Below are 10,103 nucleotides of genomic sequence, written 5' to 3' on the forward strand. Positions count from 1 at the left end.
AGATAGATAGATAGATAGATAGATAGATAGATAGATAGATCTGTGTGTGTATGCGTGCGTGCGTAGAGCTCTTTATTTTCCTGTGAAAGAACATTTATTATCCATGCTGTCTGTCAGGAATATATTCAACAGTGTCACTTTTTCACTCTTCCAGCATGAATAAAACAGATTATAAAAACCTTGAATGAGCTCACAGTATCCATTTAGAGCACATTAGTCTTGTTACTACACAAAGTTCCTTATGTATCCATATATACAGCACATATGGGATTTTCTCAATTACACTTTGCACCAGCATGCATTTACTGCATTCAATATGCACATTTATATGGATGTATAATGAATCCAGTAAATGTATGTAAATGAGCAAGTATCATTTTAGCAAAGCTCGTTAGGTGCGCCTCAATGTGGCTTTCCAAAAGTGCAGATAAAACTTACTGAACTCCGATTTAGTATCCTGCATGGCAGTGTTCGCTCTGTGCTTGTACCTAGACAACAACAATTAAATCAATAACAACTTCCACAACACTGAAATTAATCAACAGAGATAAACTGCATACACAGACAATCTCAAACGTCCCTTCAACTAAAGAACAGGTGGAGGAATTTAAAAATCAGACAGTGGAAGGATTGCTCCCGATGGCATTCTTTGTTATTCTGTTGGAGTCATTGTTTCGTTCCAGACTTGGCTAATAAACACTAAAACCCATACATGCATCACGCATACCCGTAACTGTTTTTCACACACATCTGCTGCCACAAGAGTGCTGGAAAGAGTATGTTTTGCTAACAAGACTTTTAGCCTCATGGTTTGTTTTTTGCGATGGATGTTTGTGAATGATACATTTATGGAATGTAATTTAATTTTCCCTATGACTTTTATTTGCCTTTGATGCCAGTTTTTTTTTACAGATTTTTTCCCCCCATCTTGTGATTTCAGTCAAACTTTGTTCATAATTCAAGACATTAAAATTTTAATATGCCTTAAAAATGTTGAAGGTTGGGGTCTTTAACTGCTGTCTCTCTCAAAGAGAAATGTTCTGTCTTCTCTTCCCCAAATCCGCCTGATTGCGCCCTACTTAAGTAAAGCGCTGTGATTAGACAAGGCTCTGTCAAAATTGCATTGATCTAGAGAAAACGATCAGTCCATTTTTTGTGAAGGACAAGAGTGATTTATAAGTCTTGTAGAAGAGCAGCAGTAAGTCAAAAAGTGGGTGATTTAAGGTTAAGAAAAAAAAACTGTTTCGTGGGAGGTCTGAAAACACCTTAAGAAGGTCAACTGGATTAAAAAGGACATTTTTGGCCATGTTAGCCGTTGTGTGTCCTATCCGAGCAGTAGTTCAGACACTTTATGTATTCTGAGTCATTCTGTGGGTCTGCAGTGAAAAATGTGTAATTATCTAAAGGATATTCATTTACATCGTGCGAGTTGAGAGCAGTGACTGCCCTTCCTCTTCAGAGAGCATCTCCTCTTCATGATGGCTCTTTCTCAACACCAGGAAGCTAAGTGTGCCGAGGATGGATATAACCAGCAGGGACAGAAAAATGTTTCTCCTGCTGTTGTCTGAGACAGGAAGATTAAAGTAAATCGCTTAATGAAAATGTGCTAGAAATATTAATAACATTAAGCTGGAGCATACTCAAACTAAAGAGCATTTTCATGCTGTTAACTTACACAAGTTGGGCCTTACCTGGTATTTCTGTTCTTCCATTCCAGTCAAAATAAATGTAAAGATTACCAAACAACATGCTGTCAAGACAAAAAAAAAAATGGTGCAAAGAAAATAAGTAAAAGAACATTTCTCAAACAAAGCAGGGATGTACTGGACTTGCTGATAGGTTAAATTCTTGTTTTCCTTTATTTTGATAAAGTTAATAAACCGCCTCCTCCTTAATTTCATGTTAATAGGTATGTATCAACTTCCACATATATGCCAAGGTTTCTCAGCTAGTTGGTGCATTTTACCGAAATGACATTTATTTTAATGTTGTGGCTGATTGGTGCAGCTATGCTGCATGCCAAATTATTTTCATTTCACTGTCGTCCAAATATAATTTATTGCGTACAGCACCCGCCAAAATCTCCACAGCGGCATTCAAAATGTACTCAGTGGACAAGGACTCTACTTTGGATGAGCTGCATTTATAGATGTAAAAATGATGCTGACAGAACATCTGTATCTGATCATGATGGTGATTTACTGAGAAAATAAACTAAAAGATATCATTTAGACTATACTTCCAAAAGTATTCGCTCATCTTCCTTCACACGCCTATGAACGTGTGAATTCATAAAGTTTAATATGATGTCAGCCAATCCTTTGCAGATATAACAGCTTCAGCTCTTCTGGGAAGGCTTTCTTTTTACAAGGTTTAGAAGTGTGTTTATGGGAATTTTGGACTATTCTTCCAGAAGTGCATTAGTGAGGTCAGATATTGATGTTGGACAAGAAGGCCTGACTCACAGTATCTGCTCTAGCTCTGTCGGATTGAGGTCAGGACTCTGTGCATGCCAGTCAAGTTCTTCTACACCAAACTTGCTCATCCGTGTCTTGGTGGACCTTGCTTTGTGCACTGGTGGATAAAGCAAGAGGCCATCCCAAAACTATTACCACTAAGTCAGAAACATAAAATTGTCCAAAATGTCTTGGTATGCTGAAGCATTAAGACTTCCTTTCACTGAAAGTAGTGCTCTCCTGACAACCATCAAAACCCAGATTTATCCATCTGATTGGCAAATGGAGATTGCCACCGACTTCCACATTGTTATAATACCACTAACAGTTGACTGTGGAAAATTTAGTATCAGGGAAATATATCCTATCCTATCTCCTATCACAGTATCATGCTGGAGTTCACTGAGCTCCTGAGAGTGACCCACTCTTTCACAAATGTTTGTAGAAGCAGTCTCCATGCCTAGGTCCTTGATTTTATATAGCTGTAGCCATAGAAGTAGTTAGAACACCAGAATGAAATTATTTGGATGTGTGAGTAAATGCTTTTGGTAATATAGTGTATATGTATAAATGGGGTAAGGAAAAGGTTCATGGGGACGCATTTGTTTTTGGCGTTTGGGAAGGCAAATACACCATGCGAGCCAATGAGGAACACAGAAACTCCTTCAGAATTTATCACAGTTTAACCACTATTGACTTTCATTATTAGTTCAGTTAAACATTCTCTACTCTGTGTGCAATTTATTATGTGTACATCAAATTTTATGTGCACCAAACCTCTCTGGGCCTTTCAAACCTTAAAATAGTGACCTTTAATTAAAGTGCTCCCATTTGGACAATCAGAGTAATTAAAAGAAAAGACTGGACATGGTGTTAGCTGAATCATTTGAGAAATCATGTATGATAGACAGAAAATGTGGAGAAAGTTTATTTACTGGCTGGATCAAACACTGACTTTATAGGCATAATAATCTGCATTTTTGCCTCCGAGGATTCTTCTTTCGTTTTTTTGAAGCTGTTTATTTGCCTTTCACGGTTAACACTGGAATTCTGTGATCTATTTCTGTCTTTAATTACATATCTACCTAAACTAAAAAATGTAGATGAGCAATTAGTCTGTCCCAGAGCCACAGCAATGGATGAAAGGAGTTAGTCATGAAAGATAACAGTGATTTTCAGTCGTATTCTGTGTTTGTGTCTGCAGGCTGTGAAGAACTGATTCATAAGTTTACTGTGGCAGTGATCACCACTGGAGAGTCAGATTAGCATTGCCCTATTGGGAGCGTTGGCACAGGTGACAGCCAATGTTATTATTATACTAATTCAATTTGCATATTTTAACAAATACAAATTAGTCGTCCGAGCCAGTGTGCGAGAGCAATGGGCCAAATGGAGAAGATGAAAAGACCATAACTGTCACCTAGCGAACTTTAAGAGGCTTTCATGTTTTTTAGATTATGCAGAGAAACTTATGACTGGTTTAAAGAAAAGATCATTTATAAAATGATCTACGAAATGTTTCTTTTTCTTTGTAGTTTGCACTATATATTGAAAATACAGAGAGAACAAAATGTTGGCAGCTGCACTGCAGTTACACCTTTGATCAACTGGAGCAGCTTCATCAAACAGCAGAACAAAACGATAACAAGCGAAACCACGGTGATCAGTCGTGTTTTATGAACCGGATGTACTGGTGGAAATGAATATTTTGATGCAAGGTCAATTAATTGTAACTTTGGGTTTGTTCAGAGCGCAGATGAGCAGGAAGACTGTTATATTCTCAAATAAAACATTACTATTTACTTCACACAGCCCAAAGTTTAAAATTCTCATATACAACATGATGCAAATGAAAACTAAATCAATGAAATGAAATGAAATACTCTCTGGTTTAAAGAAACTTTAAAATGTTAAAGGTTTGTCTTTAAAAGACACAAAGACTGGAGTAGCTCCATACCTGCACTGTAGGAGAGCCCAGAACATTCCAGTGTTTCTGTTGATGGTGGAGGCCTCTGAGTTTTCCACCAGAAACTGTCCTTGAGCTGTCCAGAGCACTGAAGGAACGTGAATGAGGGCGGGTCATTGAAGTAGGAAAAAAGGTCAATTAATTGCCCACATTAATAAATATATAATTTTAATTTTTTTTACATTGTCAAGTAATGCATCATACCATACAGTAGCCCTAGGACTTGATAAAAATTCATTGCTCTGCAGTGATTTGAGGCTGCATTAAAAACATTTTTTCTTCATTTTTCCAGCACATGCTCAGCATGAGGTCTGCTTTCTCTGTATTTCCGCTAACATTTACAAGCAAACCAAAGGTGTTAAGCACTCTTTACAGAATCAGCCCCTAACCCATTAGGTTAGACCCATTTAAGGTCTAATTTGGGATATACTGTTTATGTTCATCATCATATCCCAGCCATGATAATCCCTGTATGCATGATTAAACTGCATTTGGATTTTGGCACAGAAATTGAGCTTGCATGGACTGCAAAAGCCAACAACAGCCACCTTCAAGTATTTATGTTTGCTGAAAGTCTTCATCTGTTACTACACTGTATCCTGCCTCAGTGTTCATACGCACATTTTAGTAAGTGGGCTGTGATGTGATGTATGTGGCAAAGAAAACTCTGAAAGGTGAATATTTAAACAAATCAAAAATACAAATATATACTCAAAAATAAACATAAAACATGAAAGCCTGAACTGTTGATACACGGCTTTCATGTGGTTTATGCCAAATTCTGACCCCTAGCAATGTCGCAGCAATGATCAGTCCAGGTAAGACTGGGTTATTTTAAAGATATTTTATGCAGAAAAATCAACACATTAATCGATGATGAAACTGATCAGTTGCAACCCAGCTGTGAAAATAAAATAGCCAGTAAAAACACCAGAATAACGACCAAAAAAAAAGTCTAATCAGTAATTGTTGACATACTCAGGTTTCAAATTTATATTAATAATTATTCAGTTAAATAATGATAATAACCGTACTGCAATGTTTCACACCATTCTGTATGTCTTTTAAACAGACACTAACTCTCACTTTGTATATAATCTGCATGCAATTGCAAGCATGTATTCAAAGACATTTAAAAGCCAGGCTTGAAGTTCCAAAGACAGTTTAGGAGAGAGCGACTTACTGGCTGCTCCTATGCCGATGAGAACGGAGGTCAAGTAAAAAGACCATGTCGAGGGGACGATGAACATCGCAATGTAACCACTAGAGAAAAACATAATGATGATGAACGTGTCTCAGCATCTTTGTTCGTTTCCTTTATGCAAACAGCACGTCAGTATTTACCTGTACAGCAGGCCACTCAGAAACATGGTAAATTTTGGTCCAATAACTGTAACAATCATTGGTGCAAGCAGATTGGAGACCGAGAAGACTCCATAGATGATTCCAAGGCTGTAAAGTGGGGGCAGTAAGTAGCAGTAAGTAAATAAATACAAGTTGGTGAACTGAACACCAGCATTTTCCCCCGTTTCTCCACCATGACCTACCTGTGGTACCCACTTCCAGTGAAAGTAGAATTTCCCAGGCTTTTCACTACAGTTTGCTGCAAATAGGAAAAGAATAAAAGTCTATGTGAACCACAGGGTTCGAATTTACATATTAAGTCACAGTAATGTCCTTAAGTCATTCATAAGATTTGATTAGTTCAGTGATCACTGAAGAAAATTAGAAACACGAGATGCGCCTCATATAGTCCTTTGGCTGATCTGTTTCATACATCCCATGAGGCGGTTAATTTTTTTTCTTTAGAAATTACTTTAAAAGCTGTTATGACAAGAAAAAAAACGTTGTTGTATACGAGCAACATAAATGAACCTCTTAAATACAAATCTCAACTCAGTGCGCTGTCCTCTAACATTCTGGGGCAAAGTAAAAATGAAATGTAATTAAAAAAGCAAAGTTTACGAAGTTACCTCAACATTTCCACAGGTGGTGAAGGCGGTGAAAATAAACAAAAATCCCACACCCAAAATCACAACGTTGAAAGTCCTTCTGTCTGCCATGGCGTCTTCTTAATCGCGTTAAATCAGACACATTTTGAATTCACTGCAGACTCGCGATTCAGTAGCGTCGCTAAGTTTGTACTATAAGCCTAAAGCCTCCCATGTGCACTCGCGTGGATCCATTTCAGCAGCTGCGAAAATAAAGTTCACTTCACAAACTTGTAAAGTTCGCGTTTAGTGAGCGAACAGCGGCCGGAGATGAGCGGTGTGGCGTATATGCAGACAGTTAAAGGAGCAGCACTGTCACGAGAACACGTCTCTCCTATTACCCAAAGTACGCATGACAACTTGTGACTTAAATTAAAAGTTGCTGGGGATTTTTTCTTTTTTCTTTTTTTTTTGAGATCTTCCTTTTACTGTGACCTCTTCGTCATGGCTTTCGTCACTCTCCTTTTCGCCTTCAGTTTCTTCTTCTTGTGCAATTTGCGGACATTTACATGCATTTTATCTTTGCTGCCTTCCAGAGGTGACCAGGAGAAACATTCCCCGTGGGAAATAGATGACTTTTTATTGCGCTATTACGCAATAGGAAAAAGTTTATGGAGTACATGTCCCTTCCACGCATAAGGACGTTGGAGTGGAAAAGAGAGATTAGCTGGCATCGCATCCTTATTATCACTAAATATCTAATTTTTGACTGATCCACACAATGTTTTTGCTATTGTATTATAATTATTGTATTAAATCTAAAAGACAAAAAATCCACACATCCACAAAAAAACCCAAAACACACGATCAAACAAAGTAATCCAATACTGTGCAAAAGTCTTGCACCATTCATTTCTTCCTATTTTGCTAGGAAAATGGATAAGGGGTGGTTTATGGAAACATTCTGCTGACATACAGGGAAATACACTATATGAGGCAAAAAGAGAGTTCACACAATTCTAAGGAGCTTAAAAATCAATATTTGGTATGACCACCTTTATTCTTCAAAACAATCTGAGCTTTCTTAGGCAACTTTCTTGTTCCTTTAAGACGTCCTTAGGAATAGTTCTCCAGGCTTTCTGGATAACATTCAATGCTCTTCTTTGGATGTTCGGGGATTTTTCTTCCGGTCTCTTTACAGATGATCTCACACTACTTCAATAATGTTGAGGTCCGATCTCTGGGGAGAGCAATCTACGACCGATTGTCTTCAAATGTGTGTTTTTCTATCCAGGTATACTTTTACTGCATTGCTGTTGTATTGGGGATTATTATCATGAGAAAAAATGAAGCCCCTGCTAATCATCTACTCTCGAGATGGCATTGCATTGTGAATAAAATCCCAACAGTATTTCTCTGCCTTCATAAATCCATCAGTTTTGACAAGATTCCCAATATAACAGAGCCTGTAGATTTTCTTTATGCTTGCCACTTCTACTGTCCAATCCATTTTTTTAAGGACACACTGCACAGTATGCTGAGATATGCCACGTTTTCAGCTAATAGCTTTTTGGGAATCACTATGTTGGTGTAAAAATACTATCTTATGCCTGTCAAACTGTATTTTCTTTAGCATTTTTCATACATTCAACTAAAGAAATAGGAACACGTGATATTTTTGCAACAGGCTTTAGTGAAAAGAAGTGCCTAACTATACAATTTGCTAAGTTTTCTCTTATATGTAGACACAACACTGGTTCATCTGTTGAGGTGCTCTGTGTTATTGAATGATGGAATGATTCATGGGTCAGTGTTGAGTGCTTCAGCAAACAAACAAACAATTCCTCTGAAAATCAGATACAAGGTCTGGACTATAAATGTGCGAGAAAGCAGACAATGTCCAAAGAAATACTTTGAAAGACCTTCAGAAGGCCTGGTAGAACTATTGCCACTTTAAAAAAAATTACAAGCAAGTCTGGCTCCGTGGAAACAAAATATAAAGAAATAGCAAGTGACTTTTGCACAGTACTGCAATCAGGGACCAAAGCAGCACATAAAAGAGAGAAATTACTTTCCACACTGTGTAAGAGACTGTAGAATAACCACAGCCGCAGTTTTAAAAAGGTAGAAAGTTCATTAAGTCTACAGAAACTGTTAAAGTCAGATTATTCATTGTGGACTAATTATCCAGCATCCGTGACACTATTTCAGCATGAAACCAGTAACTCATATCTATGTGTATATATATATATTACACTGTAGGTTAATGTCTCAAAAATATTTTCATAAGTAAGATATGCATGTTGGTACGTGTTACCATAATATAAAAACAGTATCTTAAAAAATATTACGATCCTGTCCAACGCCATCAGTTGTAAAATGAGTTCATGAACGCCATCTGCTTGGGGTTTTTTTTCTTTTAATTTTTACTTTTCCATAACTGAAAATCTTGTGTAAAAGAGTTGGCGAGGTAAAGTCATTTTAAATTTCGAACCTTTACACCTTTTAAGGAAAGACTTAACCAATAGCCATTGATTAAAGTGCCACCTCCCGGTGTCTCCCTTGCTTTCACAACAACAAAGAAACGAAGCCAAGCGAGAGTATTATGTCTCTTCACTTCCGTGTTCGTTATCTTGGCCGTATGTACATTTGACTGTTCGTGCTTGAAAAAGTGTTTTGTTGCCTTTATGTTTAGCCATAATGTATCGACAGTAGCGTTAGCTAACCTGTAACAGTTTTTACAAAAACAAGAAAAAGTTATCTTCAGTTGTTTCAGCGAGCGCATGCGCATTTCCATTATCCCTGTTTGCCCACGAGCTAACTGAAACTATTAACGTTTAAACTTTGTTTGGTTGCGTATAGCTATATTAATAATGCGTTTTCAAAATAAATGATTAAATTGATTCTGTTTCTACGTTGTCACGCGCGAGTGTGGACAGAAGAACAATTTTAGCTGTTGTTTCCTGAATACTGGAGCCATCCTGCTTCCTGTAGTATCTTTGCCACAACCTACAACGGATTGTACACAATCATCATGGCGACGCAGGATGGTGAGTATTGAGAAAATTCAGCAGTATTTCAATAATATCTTTAAATTGAGCTCATATAATGTTAATGAAATTACACGTACCTCTAAATATACTGTAAATATACTGAACTAATAATGGACATTTTCGTCTTTCCGCAGGGTAATTTTTTAACGTTCACTAGTGTTGCGGCTAGCTAATGTTAACGGTTGCTAACTACCATTTACATTTAGCTGGATGTGTGAAGCACTGCGGTTAACGTGATGTCATTTAACAAATGTTTTTTGTTTTATCAAGTTAACTTAAGCTGTTAAAGACTTAACTGTATAGGATTAAGTATTGTAGCGATCAAACACTAACATACAGCCTATTTACTTTACTAGTTTTGCAGTAAGGCCATTCTTGTTATGAGATGTGTTGTTTTGCGAGTGCTTATTGTTGTTTAAAAACGTTTTTCTGTTTTCTTTTGGCGGCTATTCGCTTTTATCTTTTATGTATCCCATTTCTCAGCACACATCGAAAGACTGCTTACTAGAAGCGGTGGAAAGACCTAGAAATACCACGAGGGGGAAAGTGGTTAGCAGATAAGACTAAATTAGACTTCGTTACATCTTTGTTATTAACTCATAATAGCTCCATACATAATTCCTTATTGTGTGAAACTATCGGGAACTGCACGAAAGTGAGATTCTTATTATATATATATATATATATATGTGTGTAT

General features: G+C 37.2%; 2 protein-coding genes across 3 annotated transcripts in view; one reads left to right on the forward strand and one right to left on the reverse strand.

Annotated features, from left to right (window-relative positions):
• The window catches only part of LOC102214571 (UNC93-like protein MFSD11), an 11,152-nt gene extending 4,211 nt beyond the window's left edge, over window positions 1-6,941 (reverse strand). Inside the window, exons 1-8 of the mRNA XM_005726009.2 lie at window positions 6,396-6,941; window positions 5,970-6,025; window positions 5,767-5,874; window positions 5,606-5,685; window positions 4,414-4,510; window positions 1,692-1,750; window positions 1,420-1,564; window positions 439-488 (exon numbers count right to left, since the gene is read on the reverse strand). Coding sequence (XP_005726066.1) covers window positions 439-488; window positions 1,420-1,564; window positions 1,692-1,750; window positions 4,414-4,510; window positions 5,606-5,685; window positions 5,767-5,874; window positions 5,970-6,025; window positions 6,396-6,485 — 685 coding nt within the window. The 5' untranslated portion in view covers window positions 6,486-6,941. The remainder of the gene's footprint in view (window positions 1-438; window positions 489-1,419; window positions 1,565-1,691; window positions 1,751-4,413; window positions 4,511-5,605; window positions 5,686-5,766; window positions 5,875-5,969; window positions 6,026-6,395) is intronic.
• A 1,940-nt stretch (window positions 6,942-8,881) lies between these two features.
• ubfd1 (ubiquitin family domain containing 1) overlaps window positions 8,882-10,103 on the forward strand; it is a 7,273-nt gene continuing 6,051 nt past the window's right edge. The window contains exons 1-2 of one of the 2 annotated variants that reach the window (XM_005726011.2): window positions 8,882-8,992; window positions 9,284-9,403. In XM_005726011.2, the coding sequence (XP_005726068.1) occupies window positions 9,388-9,403 (16 nt within the window). In that variant the 5' untranslated portion in view covers window positions 8,882-8,992; window positions 9,284-9,387. Of the gene's footprint in view, window positions 8,993-9,025; window positions 9,404-10,103 lie in introns of those variants that run through there. The other variant, XM_005726010.2, reaches the window with a different exon arrangement.

Source organism: Pundamilia nyererei, unplaced genomic scaffold (assembly GCF_000239375.1).
Source record: "Pundamilia nyererei isolate P.nyererei 1_Seehausen unplaced genomic scaffold, PunNye1.0 scaffold00018, whole genome shotgun sequence".
In the NCBI taxonomy this organism is placed as follows: Eukaryota; Metazoa; Chordata; class Actinopteri; order Cichliformes; family Cichlidae; genus Pundamilia; species Pundamilia nyererei.